The sequence below is a fragment of the Lynx canadensis genome, chromosome D3 (assembly GCF_007474595.2).
Source record: "Lynx canadensis isolate LIC74 chromosome D3, mLynCan4.pri.v2, whole genome shotgun sequence".
In the NCBI taxonomy this organism is placed as follows: Eukaryota; Metazoa; Chordata; class Mammalia; order Carnivora; family Felidae; genus Lynx; species Lynx canadensis.
Window position 1 is genome coordinate 51251540 of NC_044314.2, and position 15352 is coordinate 51266891.

Below are 15352 nucleotides of genomic sequence, written 5' to 3' on the forward strand. Positions count from 1 at the left end.
CAGATCAGAAAAGATGAAAAATTGCAAATCAATCTAAGCTTCCACCTAAAACAACAAAAAAACAAACAAAAAACCTAGAAAAAGAAGAACTATAACACAAAAATAACAAAGCAAATAAAACCCAGGATGGATTAGTAAGGATCAGAAATCAATGAAATAGAACACACTCATGTGTGCTCATGAGTGCACGCACACACAAACACATGTAGAGCAAATCAACGAAACAAAATGCTGGTTCTTTGAGAAAAATCACTAAACCTGATAAACCACTAGCTAATGAGAAAAAGGGGGAAGATACAAATTACCAAATCAGGGATATATCCATACAGATCCTACAAACATTAAAATGTTTGTAGCACAAAAACACACCTCAGATCAACAGAACAGAGAACCCAGAAATGGACCCACAAACATATGGCCAACTAATCTTTGACAAAGCAGGAAACAATAGCCAATGGAATAAAGACAGTCTCTTCAGCAAACGGTGCTGGGAAAACTGGACAGCAACATGCAGAAGAATGAACCTGGCCCACTTTCTTACACCATACATAAAAATAAACTCAAAGTGGATGAAAGACATAAACGTAAGATAGGAAGCCATCAAAATCCTTGAGGAGAAAGCAGGCAAAACCTCTTTGGTCTTGGCCACAGCAACTTCTTACTCAACATGTCTCCAGAGGCAAGAGAAACAAAAACAAAAATGAACTATTGGGACCTCATCAAAATAAAAAGCTTCTGCACAGCGAAGGAAACAATCAGCAAAACTAAAAGGCAACCAACGGAATGGGAAAGATATTTGCAAATGACATATCAGATAAAGGGTAGGATGCAAAATCTATAAAGAATTTATCAAACTCAACACCCAAAAAACAAATAATCCAGTGAAGAAATGGGCAAAAGACATGAATAGACAATTCTCCAAAGAAGACATCCAGATGGCCAACCGACACATGAAAAAATGCTCCACATCACTCACCATCAGGGAAATACAAATCAAAACCACAATGAGATACCACCTCACATCTGTCAGAATGGCTAACATTAACAACTCAGGCAACAACAGATGTTGACGAGGATGTGGAGAAAGAGGATCTCTTTTGCACTGCTGGTGGGAATGCAAACTGGTGCAGCCACTCTGGAAAACAGTATGGAGGTTCCTCAAAAAATTAAAAATAGAACTACCATATGATCCAGCAATTACACTTCTGGGTATTTATCTGAAGAAAATGAAAGCATTAACAGAAAAAAAAAAAAGTATATGCATCCCCATGTTCATTGCAGCATTAAAAAAAATTGGGGGGGGGCACCTGGGTGGCTCAGTTGGTTGGGTGTCCGACTTCTGCTCAGGATTCTTCTGCTCCATTCCCGGAGTTGGAGCCCCACGTTGGGCTCTGTGCTGACAGCTCAGAGCCTGGAGCCTGCTTCGGATTCTGTCTCCCTCTCTCTCTCCCCACCCCCTCCTTTGCTCATGCTCTTTCTCTGTCTCAAAAATAAATAAACATGAAAAAATTTTTAAATATTTATTCATTTTTGAGAGTGCACGAGCAGGGGAGGGGCAAAGAGAGGGGGGACAGAAGATCCGAAGCAGCTCTGACCTGAGAGCAGTGAGCCCAATGTGATGCTCATCAACTGTAAGATAATGACCTGAGCCAAAGTTGGACACTTAACTGACTGAGCTACCCAGGTGCCCCTCGTTGTAACATTTAGAATACCCAAGACGTGGAAACAACCTAAATGTCTATAGATAGATGAATAAATGTGTATATAGAATGGAATGTTATTGTCATAAAAAGGAATTAAATTTTTCCAGGTAAGTCAGAGAAAGTTAAATACTGTGTGATCTTATTTATATGTGGATATAAAATGAATAAATAAACCAGGCTCACAGATACAGAGAACAAACTGGTAGTTGCCAGAGGTGGGGGTGGAAGCGGGTGAAGGGAGCCTTGGCAACTATAATTAATAGTACCATACTGCATATTTGAGAATTGCTAAGAGATCTTCCAAGTTCTCATCAGAAGAAAAAAAAAATTCTGTAACTATGGTGACAGATGTTAATGGTGATCATTTCACAATATATACAAGTACCAAATCATATTGCACAGCTGAAACTAACATAATGTTGTATGTCAATTGTACCTCAACTTTAAAATTTAGTATGTTCTCTCCAGTTAATGTCTTATTGTAATTTTGCATTTAATATTGTATGTCGTTACTGTTACCAAATATGTTACTATTTTGTACAAACTGTTGCTTTAAGGTTGTAATGTAAGTTTCCTATTTTGTACTATACAGTTATTAGTATGAGGAATTATCAGTCAGGGTCTCAACTGGAAACAGCACGCTCAAATTAAGATGAACCAAGGATGTTTACAAAGGGGCAGGCTGAATAGAGAATCACAAGATTAATGCAGTAACCAAAATTAGAAGCACTCTACCCCTAAGACAGAAAAAGACAAGGGATGGGGTTGTCACTCTCTAAAAGGCCATTTGAAAGGAACCTTTGATCATAGGACATAGCCAGCCCAATCTCAGGAGGAGGAAAGTGGGAAATAAGTATCTTGACCTTTTAGGTTTCCTCCCATCTTCTGCTAGAGCTCCTTAAAGGTTTGCCCCGACAAGAATCCAGAGTGAGGGGACCCAATGATGAGTACAGGTTGGCCTTCCAGCAGAGTGGATATGGAAGGGCAAACAGATGATGCCAGGCATGTGTTGCTTATTTTAATCAGAAGTATTCCTTTCTGTACTGACAAAATGAACATTAATTAATTGCTGGTGACAGAAACTCAACTTGATGTCATTGAAACAAAAACAAAAACAAAGACAAAAAAAGGAAAAAAACTACGGAAAGGGCTAGAGAAGAGCTGAATTTATGGAAACAAATGCTACTGAGGTATAATCCTCCTCCTTGCATGTTGGTTTCTTTTGTAACAAAGTGGGGACTTGGTCTTCAGCAGCACTGGGGTGGTATCTCTAGAGCAGTATAATGAGACAAAATGAGACTCAGCTTCCAACATCTCAGAGAAAAGTCTTAGAGAAGAACTTTACTAAGAGATATGATGATCTGCATAAATGGGCTAGGAAGACTGATTTGAAAGATGTTAATTCTTACCAAATTATTAGCATAATGTAATCCTAACCAAAATGTCACTTAAATTTTTGGGGAATATAAAAAATAAAGTCTAAACTTCATCAAGAATTTGCTAGGATACCAAGATTAAAAAAAAAAAAAAAGGAATAGCAAAGGTAACTTGTTCAATTATTAAACTGTTATCAAATGATTAGAATTAAAGGTGTTATGTCGATAGAAGAATGGCAAGTTAAAGGGCCCCCTGGGTGGCTCAGTCGGTTGAGCATCTGACTTTGACTCAGGTCATGATCCCTCAGTTCATGGGTTCGAGCCCTGCGTCGGGCTCTGTGCTGACAGCTCGGAGCCTGGAGCCTGCTTTGGATTCTGTGTCTCCCTCTCTCTCTGCCCCTCCCCTGTTCATGCTCTGTCTCTCAAAACTAAACAAACAACAACAACAACAACAACAAAATTAAAAAAAGAAAAGAAGAATGGAAAGTTAACTGAACAAAACAGGTGTGTGTAGGTATGTGCATAATAAAGGACACAAACTAAAGGGATGGGAATGGATTAACCAATAAATGGTGCTGGGAAAATTTACTATGTAGGACAAAATCATGCCAGATCCTTAAATCACATTTTATGCCCAAATAACTTCCAAATCAATTAAAGAGAAATGTAAAAAAGAAAAGCATAAAATATGATAGATGAGATGAATATTTAATCTTGGGATGCAAAGGACTTTTTAAGCATAATAGAGATTTTACAGCATACATAATGTGTAACTCAAATGTGAAAAAATTACATGCAAAATTAAAGGACAAACGGTAAACTAGAAAAACATTCTTAAAATGAAATATTACTACACTGTATAAAAATATTTAATAAATGTTTATTAAATGATGTGTTTGTTGATTAAATGTTACTGTTCTGAAACCATTAGGGAAAAACAAAGGTAATTATTTTGGATAATAGCAAAAGATAATAATATTACCTTATTGAAAATAAACACTTTAGATTGGCCATTCATAATTTAGTATAATTTTATTTTCATTATACCTATAAAGGAAGAGTAAAACACACACAAAAGTAAGACTCACATATTTTTCATTTTTAGAAAATTAAGTCCCTTAGGGTCAAAATCATTTTATTTCCTATCCTTCACACAGGTTCACTGTGAATAGCTTCACTCAGATTACCTAGGTTTTGCTGTATGACTCATTAACTGGTATAATTAAAACAAAACAAAACAAAACAACTTGTAAAAATGTCACTCACCTGACATGGAAAATTAAACAGATAGAATGAATTCTAAAATGACCTGAATTTAATGAAGGATAGATCTAACTCTCTCAAGAGTTATAACTGACCATTTTTCTAACAGGAAGAACAAATTCAGAATATGCTTTAAATACCAATTTAAAAAAGAAACTGAGAAAATATGAATAGTGGCTAAAAAGATAAGTGGGTGCATTCAATGAGAATTTTTATTTCCATTATCCACAAAACAATATTATAATACCTTATAAAAATACTAAGTTTTAGGCTACCATTATGCATTTAAAAAAGTGTGCTAGGAGGTTGTTTTTGCCAACTTCCTTTTCCGGTGAGGGTTAAGTTCCACAATAAGACACTGAAGACGAAAAGCTGCTGGAAAAAAATCTTCAAATGTACAAAGTTGTTTTATTTTTCTTGGCAATTTAAAAATACATAACCATTTAAACTGAATACACATTAAGTTAGTGTTTTATTTCCTTACTATACAGTTGATATCATAAGGAACTGCTCCATTTAGTTAAAACCTAATGAATACCACCAACTTTTCCTGACTTTTCTGAACACAATTAGTACATAAACATAATTTTGTTATCTTTTTTAAAAAGCTTAGAAAAATTATAATATCAAGTTCACATAAAGCCCTTTAAAAATCTGATGTCCCAGGATGTAGATGTTCAGGGTAAATGACAGCAGTCTTCTAGAAGACCCTCTTGGAAGAGGGATTCAATACTAAACAGGTTACGTAAACATTAGAAACCTCCACAATTTTTAGTACCAGAACTGTTACCAACTTGCATGAAGCTCATTTGTCACATTTTAAAATGGTCTGAATTTCAACACAGTTATCATGGCACACAATTTTAAACTTAATGATTAAATCAATTAAGTGACTGTAGGTAAAACCAAGTAGGGACTGTTAGGCTTTCAGGGTTACCGTGGAGCTGGCGGGTAGGAGTTGTGAAAAGGGCAAGTAAAACACGACAAAGCTCACTGTTCTTACTAAGATTCAACCATTTTTTTAAATGAATATTGATCAGCAGAAAAAAAGAATTCTAAAATATGGAAACCCGATGCGCTGCATTAGAAGTGTGACTATAAAGGAGAATATCTTAAAACATAAATACCAAAACAAAAACAAAAATACCAGACTTTTGTTCATCAGATTCAGTTCCTTTGCTAGACACTTAAACCAATAATGCTGCTATTCAAATTTATATTTTGGAGTTTCTTTTTGAGTCGATCATAAAACTCTTGAGTTTTATTTCTACATTTTGGATGGGCAAAAACTGTCCCCCCTTTTCACCACTGTTGTTATTCTCAATAAGTTCTCCTCCCCAAGTCAACTAAATTCTAAAAGGGAAAAAAAGATCACCATTAAGTACATTTAAAAAGTTAGTGCAGATTTAAACATGGATTTGAAAACGAGTTCTAAAAATGTTTCGCATAAAGGCTGTATCATTGGAATTAGTGGGAAGCCTTAAATTAACTATTTGAGGCTGTAACACTCATTTAGTGTTTATGTTAAAAAAAGATTAGTTTTAGTCATACCTTGTAACTCTTAAAATCTCAGAAAACAGAGAAGTGAGGAGCTGTGAGTGCCAGCAAAGCAATTTTGTCACTCCTTAATATTAAGCATAACGTCCCATCTGTAAAATTTTCACATTTTCTTTTCTCATATTTCTTTTAAATATTTTCCTCTCTGTCAATCTATATTCAATAAAAGCAAAAGTGCATTCAAGTCCCTGATCTAGTGATATTTTATATTCGTGGCACCCATCACCATAAGTAATATTAGAAATATCTCACAGTACCAGTCTATTTTTTAAAAAGGACTGTTTATATGCCAGGTCTTAGTTTTTGATGCTATCTAAAGTTTAAAAGCTTTCCCCTTGGATTGGACAGTACAACTTCAATTATATGTTGCCTTAAAAAAAAAAAAATCAATGCAACATTGTAAAAGATTAACTCACTTCCTAGTTACCATTATTCTAAACTGAGCTATTCAGAAAATGACTAAAGTAAAAATCTTCTACTTTCCAGTTCCATGAGTATTAACATAGTGCATTACATTTTCAAATGCCACTACTGTGGTCTAACATTTCATCAAGTTTCAGAGGCTGTTTATATTCCTTTTTGCTTCTAAAAACCTGGCCCATTTCCATGCAAAAGAAGGCAGGTATTAAGATTGCATATTAACAGTTCAACTTAGAAAAAACTTGTGAGAACAATGAATGCAAGAAATCTTTAAAAACTGGAATGGAATTGTTTGGTCCCATGAAGCTCCTTAACTTTAGATTTTATTATGGTAGAACTGATTTTATCTCCCAAGTTTTGTCTATTACGATATATAATTTTCTCTTAACAATTCTGAGTTTGGGGAATAAAAGAAATGAAGTGGTTTATAAAGAAGTAGCCCTGTTGCTCTTCACTGTTATGCTATCCTCACACTATCATCAATATCACAACTATACTTCTTTGGACCCTGAAATAAGTTGGAAGATGCATCATTGGTACTTTAGAGTTTAACACTTGAGAAAAAAAAAAAAAAGTGGTTTGTGCAACCATATCTGGAATTCCAGTTTACCATTAAAAACATGCAGAATGAAGACTTTCTTCTTTTGATTCCTGTAGGAAAAGTAAAGAAGTCTACACAGGTTCTTTACATTTTGGCAGATTTACGCATATAAAAGGCTACGTGGATTATAAATTTTCTCCTGGCTGGTACTGTGGCTCTGTAGCAGTGAAGTAGTCTTCCAAGAAGGACTGAATATATTCAAACGTTGGTCTTTCATCAGGGTCCTTCTTCCAACAAAGATTCATCAATTCATGTAGGGATTCTGGACAGCCCTGAGGGCAAGGCATCCTGTATCCTCGTTCCACCTGTTCTAGCACTTCACGGTTTACCATACCTAGCACAGAAGATTCAAACATTAAAAAGAGTGATCCCAAACCCCACTAGCAAAACAGAACAAATCCCCTAGCCACTGACTGATCCAAGGTATAGGAAGTTTATTTAGTGAAACGATTCTTTCAACAAAGAAGTAAAGTAAATTTTAAATGTCAAGTATATCAAGAAGAGCTCAGAAAATGCTAACCTGTTCCAACAGGTCTCATTTTTTTCATTCCACCTAAAATCTTACTTTTAACACTAATGCCTTCAAAAGCCAACCCCACTTGATTAATAAGAATTTAGAGTGCTACTTCGAAGTACCAATACTTTCAGATATTAAGAGTCAACAAAGACCAAATTTGGGTTAGTGAGGGTTAGTGGCAAGATAATGTCTAAGAGAACTTCCAAACAGAAATTCAGAAGAAATTCTCAGAACAATTTCAGAAGAACTAATGTTCTAGTGCTGATTCTGCCAATTTCCTTATCTAGTATCACATGTTTGCCTTTCTTCAAGTTATTATACACAATTCCCTTCTTGTATTCTTTTGGAATCCTGCCCCCATCAGTAGCTCACCTTGTGTTATGATAGGCTAAGTAAGCATACCTTAAATTATTTTTTTATTTTTATTTTTTTGCATACCTTAAATTATTGGAGGTGTGGGAGTAGTGTGAGATGACCCAGGATATTTAAAATATGCTTATTATCTGAGAGAATAGTAGAGACAAAAGGCTCTTTTGGAAAATGTCCTAACAGAGAAAGATGAGGTGAATGCAGGACACAACTTGTGCATTTGCCTGATTTCACGGATTGTGATTCACATAGGATGCTGTCCATCCAATGACAAAATAAAGAGGAAGAGAAGAAAGGGAGAAAGAAAGGGAAGGAGGGAAAGTAGAAAAGAAGGAGTGAGGGAGAGAGGGGGGTGAGAGAGGAAAGGGAGAAAAGAGAGAAGAAATAAATGCCTTTCTTCCCCTTACAATTTTTTTGCTAATAAACTCCAGTTAAGTATGTTGGCATAACCAAGAGCTAAATGAAATGCCAGCTTACCTGGATATGGCACTCTGCCTTTTGTTACCAGTTCTGTCTGCAGAATTCCAAATGACCATACATCAGACTTTATAGTAAATCGACCATACAGTGCAGCCTCAGGAGCTGTCCATTTGATCGGAAACTTTGCACCTAAAACATTGACAATCTTGCTTAAGTAAATTGTTTCTAAAAATCTTCTTGTGTAAATAGAGCATAAGCAGGTTGATGTTTTGTCAATATCTTTATTGTATGTGTCATCAGCATCAAATTCTTCAAAAGTACAAGATATGTGGGAAAAATTCTTATAAAATTTATATTAAAATGAATCACATTTCCTCCTGATAAATCAGTAACATAAAAAAGAGAAATGTTGGTAGGGATTGAATGTTCAAGAAAATAGAGGTGGAAACTCTTACAAGCAACTAAAAACATAATTATAGGATCTATAACTTTTTAGCACATCTAGCACCTAGTAGCTATAGCTGACTGTTGATGAAGGCATATTCTGTTGGGTTCTAATTTTAAAACCCTGTATTAATTTATTCATATATTTAGAATATGCTTTTTATGCACAAGACATTTGCTAATCATTATGGGAGACATAAAAACACAGCCTTTGTGAATCTTAGACACTTAGTGTGGAAATAAGATTACAGGTATCTTATATACCTATGTATATATTCAATGTTGTAAAATATAAAATAGTTCTTTAGATATTCAGAAAAACAGAAGATTAATTTTCACTAGCAGTCACAAAAAGTTTCATTTAAAAAGTAGCAGCTAGGTTAAACTTTAAAGAATGGTTAGAATTTTTATAGGTAAGGATTATAGAAAAATAGGAAGATATTCTAGCTGGAGGGAACTGCACAAAGGTATAGAAGATTTTTTTCTTTTCCCACACTACTTTCCATATATTCTCTTGACATTAGTTACATAACAATTTGCTTTATAGTTATTTATTTATGTCTACTTAGCCTATTAAAATACGAACTCTCATTTACTGAGCATCTACTATGTTATGTAATGTCAGGCACAATACTTTCTTTCACTGAAGTTTCACAACAATCTTACAGAGCAGGTATTACCGTCTGGTCTTTATATGTAAGGAGACTAAGACATAGTCAAAAAGGTTAGAAACTTGGTTGAAATCTCTGGGTAATAAGAGACGGAACTGGGATTCAAAAACACACACTCTTTCCATATGCATCTACTGTATAATTATTGTAAATTTAGTGTAGAAATGGTTTCCAAGGCCTTTACAAAACTGTATGCCATTTCTCAATTTATTAACTTCAAAAACACCTCTTCTGATCCTTAGTGTAGTAAAATCTGGATGCTTCTGGAAGCTTGTCAAAAAAGGAATTTTAAACTGTTTCTTATTTGTTGACATGACAAAAGTAGTAAAAAAAAGGAGTGTACTGCTTGCTATATTTATAATGTAAAGAACACCAAGTCAAGTTCTTTCTTGAGGGAAACAACATCAGAAAGTCATGGCATCATGTATAGAATTTTATGAATAAAATCAATGTTTCTTTGACTCTTCTGAGCAGACCTAGAGCTATTCTTATTCTATAAAACCCTGAATATTCCAAAGAATGGTAAGAAAATCCAATGAACATTAGGTTACAAGTGTTTATTAAAAAGTAATTTTACCTTGTCTTGCTGTATATTCATTGTCTTCAATTAACCTTGCTAAACCAAAATCTGCTATTTTGCACACAAGATTTTCTCCCACAAGAATATTAGCAGCCCGAAGATCTCGATGAATATAATTCATTCTTTCAATATATGCCATACCATCAGCAATCTTGAAAAGGAAAAGAAAAAGATATATGATATAAAGGGGACAGAGAGGGGGAGTCAGAAAAGGAAGAGCAGGAGAATAAACTGCAGATGTGTGTGGCCCACAAAACCCAAAACATTCATCTGGCCCTTTACAAAAAGGGTTTGCTGACCCCTACTACCGTATCTAAGAACCTTGAACACAGGACCATGGACTAGACTTAGCATATGCTAACGCCACACATGGACAATTTCTTTGTATAGTTTCTCTAAACTGTCAGATACTGTGGACATCTGCATGCTCACCGAGAAAGGGGTCTTATAACCAACATGTCAACTAGAACACTCACCACATAGCTGAATAGAAACTTTTTTTCCCACCATTTTTTTTTAATGTCTATTCATTTTTGAGAGGGAGAGAGAAAGAGAGCAGGGGAGGGGCAGGGTGGTGAGAGAATACCAAGCAGGCTCTCTGTACTGTCAGTGCAGAGCCCAATGCAGGGCTCGAACTCACGAACCGTGAATCAAGACTCGAGCTGAAATCAAGAGTCACACTTAACTGACTGAGCCACCCAGGAGCCCCTGAATAAAAACTTCTAATAGTTTTCACTCATATTTAAAAACAAAGATTCGGGGCGCCTGGGTGGCGCAGTCGGTTAAGCGTCCGACTTCAGCCAGGTCACGATCTCGCGGTCCGTGAGTTCGAGCCCCGCGTCGGGCTCTGGGCTGATGGCTCAGAGCCTGGAGCCTGTTTCCGATTCTGTGTCTCCCTCTCTCTCTGCCCCTCCCCCATTCATGCTCTGTCTCTCTCTGTCCCAAAAATAAAAATAAACGTTGAAAAAAAAAAAAAAAACAAAGATTCATGGGAATAAAAAGCACAGCATATGGAATGTAGTCAATGCTGTTGTAATAGCATCCTAAGGTGACAAATGGTAGCTACCCTTGTGGTGAACACAGTATAAGGTACAGACTTCTATTACTATGCTATATACTTAAAACTAATGTAACATAGGGTTAACTTTAGTTAAATAGAAACAAAACTTTTTAAAATATACATGGTAATAAAATTTAAAAATAAACACAAAAATTCAGAAGAGTAAAACTATCCCATTTTAAAGTATATACTGCCATCTTCATTCTTGTTTTGGATTATATTATATAAAAAGTTCAGTACATCGTTTAGATTTCCAATATTTTCTTTGGAATAGCAATCACTCATTATCTTAAAATTTATCTGCTAAATACAAATACATCTAGATTTCATATTTGTAAATACATATGTTTCTGAAAGGCTGTAAGATACAGGACAGCACTATACTGAGAATTACATGCTTATTTCTAATATTAGTAAGTTATATGAATGTTAGATACCACAGGTCTTCAGACACCATCTGTAACATAAATCAGATTGGATTATCCCTAATGTTCCTTTCAACTCTAAAATTCCATGATTTCATTATACAAACAACAGTCTTCTACTAAGATTATATTTTTATGTACACTTTCTTTTTTTTTTAAAAATTTTTTTTTTCAACGTTTATTTATTTTTGGGACAGAGAGAGACAGAGCATGAACGGGGGAGGGGCAAAGAGAGAGGGAGACACAGAATCGGAAGCAGGCTCCAGGCTCTGGGCCATCATCAGCCCAGAGCCCGACGCGGGGCTCGAACTCACGGACCGCGAGATCGTGACCTGGCTGAAGTCGGACGCTTAACCGACTGCGCCACCCAGGCGCCCCTTTATGTACACTTTCAATTCAAATTGATACATGTACAGATAAATACCTGAGCAGCCATATCAACCAGTTGTGGGAGCTTCAAATATTTTCCATCTCCTTCCTTCAGGAAATCCAATAAGCTCCCTGTAAGAAACAGAAAAATGTTATGGAAAATAAATTTTAAATTAGGACTGAAACAAACATTCCCCTACCTCCAAATCACCACATCACAATATAAAACTTAAGCTTTTCATTCTTTAATATTTTTTGCAGCTTTGGAATTTCTGAATAATTATCTTTAATATTCTACAAGAGGTCCCTAAACTGAAATTTTAAAAACATCTTGGAAAACATGGAAAATTTAATCATCTCACTAGATTGTAGGCATTCCTTCCTTGTTTTGATCAAGATCAACAAATCCCAATTTTGAGCCAATAAGCAGTATTAGATACCTGTATATTTTTAAGTCAATCTGAATCAAGAACACAGACAACTAGGAATATCCTGGGGTACTTAAAACCAGACCTAGGTGACTGACTTGATATGGAATTGCTTGTCTAATGAACTTCTCTCACTTTTAGCAGAAGATACCACAAAACAGCAAAGTACTATGAATAACAGCCAACAGAAAGGCTACAAAAGTCTGGTTGTTATTCCTGTATTACTGGTTAAAAACCTACCATGTACCTGAATTTAATAAAAACAACAAAAAAAAAACAAAACAAAAACTAGATGAACCAAAATTAAGGTACATTTTTAAAACAACTACACTGTTCTCTTCAAAAATAATAATGTCATGAAAGACAAGAAAGACTAAGAGAGGGACTGCTCTGGATTAAAGTCCTGAACATACATTCATCTGTCCTGGAGCTAGAGTGTGGAGCCTGCTTAAAATTCTCTTTCTCCCTCTGCCCCTCTCTGCTGCTCACACACTCTGGTGCTCTCAAAAAACAAAAAAACAAACAAACAAAAAAAAGTAAATCACTCCAATTATAATATGAAAAATGAAATTCGGCCAAAACTGCACAAAAAGATTAAGTTTAAAAGTTCCTGTGATAGTCTAGGAAAGCGAGACTATTATGTTAAAATCTAGGAATGACTGGGGCGCCTGGGTGGCGCAGTCGGTTAAGCGTCTGACTTCAGCCAGGTCACGATCTCGCGATCCGGGAGTTCGAGCCCCGCGTCGGGCTCTGGGCTGATGGCTCGGAGCCTGGAGCCTGTTTCCGATTCTGTGTCTCCCTCTCTCTCTGCCCCTCCCCCGTTCATGCTCTGTCTCTCTCTGTCCCAAAAATAAATAAACGTTGGAAAAAAAAAAATTTAAAATCTAGGAATGACAGTGGGAATACAGAGAAGGGGAAATTTTCCAGAGAGATGTGATTAATGGGATCAATGGCACCGAATGGATTATTATTACACAGGGGGGTGGGAAAGTGAGGTTGTTGGGCCTCATCCCCAGAATGTGCATCTCTGAGTTTCCTGATGCTAATGTTGTTGCCACCCAACACACTACAGACTCTTACATATGGGCAAGAAGAGACAAGGACATTCACTGCAGCACTGTTTGTCACAGTGACAAACTAGAAGCCAACCTAAATGTTCACTGGGAAAGGAATGAATAAACAAAGGTATACTTGTACAGAATCTCATTCAACAGTTACAAGTATACAAGTTAGATCTTCTCTTATCCATATGAATATGTAAATCTCAAGAGCATTAACAATGAATGAAAATGAAGCTAGTAATATTTACATAAGTTAAAAACATACAAATGCTAATAGGTAAATATATATCAATGAATATGTATCAATATGAAAGACACAGATGGAAAAGCTAAGCACCAACTTCAAAAGTGAGGTTACCTCTGCAAGGGAAACAGGCCCAAAGGAGCCTGGAGGGAGGGCTCAGACATGAACAGGCTCAAGGAGGAGTAAAAACAAAGATGCAATTAGATCTGTAATGTTTTGTTTCCTTAGTAGAAAGATCTGAAGCAAATATGGCAAAGTGTAAACATTAGTTATATTTGGATGGTAGGGACATGGTTGTTATGGTATTCTCTGTATGTCTGAAATATCCACAATTTTTTAAAAAAGTCTACGAAAAGTGTTGACATTAAATAAACTTAAATAGTTTTTTAAAAGAGTGCATGGCTGGTTACAAAGTGAAGACAGAGTATTCTTTTAAAAAATCTTGGCTGTGAAGGGAAGCAAAAAGTAGACCGGTAGGTGAAAAGCAGATGTTGACACCAAGAGAGGGTTTTCTTTTTAGATGTAAGAAGGATCAAAAACACAGGTAAAGAAATTGTCCTTAAACAGAGGAAGGGACACTTCTTTCCTTAACCTGTAGGATAAACTGACATCAGGGGTGCCTGGGTGGCTCAGTCGGTTAAACATCTGACTTTGGCTCAGGTCATGATCTCACGGTCCGTGAGTTCGAGCCCTGCATTGGGCTCTGTGCTGACAGCTCAGAACCTGGAGCCTGCTTCAGATTCCGTGTCTCCCTCTCTCTGCCCCTCCCCCACTCGCATTGTCTCTCAAAAATAAACATTAAAATAAAAAGATGAACTGACATCATATTAATACTACACATAACAATGTATACAGAAAGAAACAGAAGACACAGTTGTCTCAGAATAAAGAATCTAAACAAGGTGCCATGATCAATACATTAAGTAGAACATTATTCAGAATAATAGATAATTGTTAAAATCATGCAAAAATGCAGTGCATAGAAATGAACTGCAATTGGTATCATTTGGTCAATTCCTTTTCTCTGGCAACACAGAACGTTCTGGGTCTTATCAGTGGTCCTTAACCCTTTATACGTTCATGGGTTGCTTTGAAACTGACAAAAATGATGGACTCTCTTCCTACGAAAACATACATACATATACAAACATAACTTCACATAACTTCAGGGGAAGTTGATGGATCCTTTGAAACTCATTCAAGATTTTAGCAGAGGAGGTACTCACTAAGTAATCGTGAAATCAATTCAAAGGAGTCCTTAAGTTTGTCTCACATACCTCTCCATCCTTATTTCCAACTAGCTGCCTTCTGTACTTTCCACTTCCCGTGGTTTTGTCTCCATTACCTCCTATCCTCTTAGCTCTGCAAAGATACCCATACCTTTCCCTTTACCCATCCACAGCCTTCATAATCTTGAAGGGCAATTTAACACTTGTCTTTTCTACTAATAATTCTCAGTTTATTCCAGTCTATGTGATCTCTTCCTCATTTCTACACTTACTGAATATGTTAAACACGTCGAAATTAATTAAGCTTTGGCCTGGAGCTTGTTTGTTTACAGTGAGCTATTATTTACTTTTATACTGAAAATTAACTTTTCAGAAGGTTGGATCTTTGCTCTCTAAATTCAATATAAGTAATTTGGGTGGCTTTATTTCTTTGATACCTTATAATGACTAGCAGAGTGCCCTGTATATTTGAAGTATTCAATACATTTTGGTTGTTAATATTTATAGAGTAGTCTGATTACAAACATTTCATAGAATATAATGATCATGACACATATGGGTATTAATGGCAGGCTTCTAACACTTGACCTAAGATAATCTGAAGGAAGTATGATT

At 35.9% G+C, this 15352-nt stretch overlaps 1 protein-coding gene across 1 annotated transcript in view; it reads right to left on the reverse strand.

Annotated features, from left to right (window-relative positions):
• Nucleotides 1-4730: 4730 nt before the first annotated feature.
• YES1 (YES proto-oncogene 1, Src family tyrosine kinase) overlaps nucleotides 4731-15352 on the reverse strand; it is a 71382-nt gene continuing 60760 nt past the window's right edge. Inside the window, exons 9-12 of the mRNA XM_030336884.1 lie at nucleotides 11831-11907; nucleotides 9919-10072; nucleotides 8284-8415; nucleotides 4731-7254 (exon numbers count right to left, since the gene is read on the reverse strand). Coding sequence (XP_030192744.1) covers nucleotides 7046-7254; nucleotides 8284-8415; nucleotides 9919-10072; nucleotides 11831-11907 — 572 coding nt within the window. The 3' untranslated portion in view covers nucleotides 4731-7045. The remainder of the gene's footprint in view (nucleotides 7255-8283; nucleotides 8416-9918; nucleotides 10073-11830; nucleotides 11908-15352) is intronic.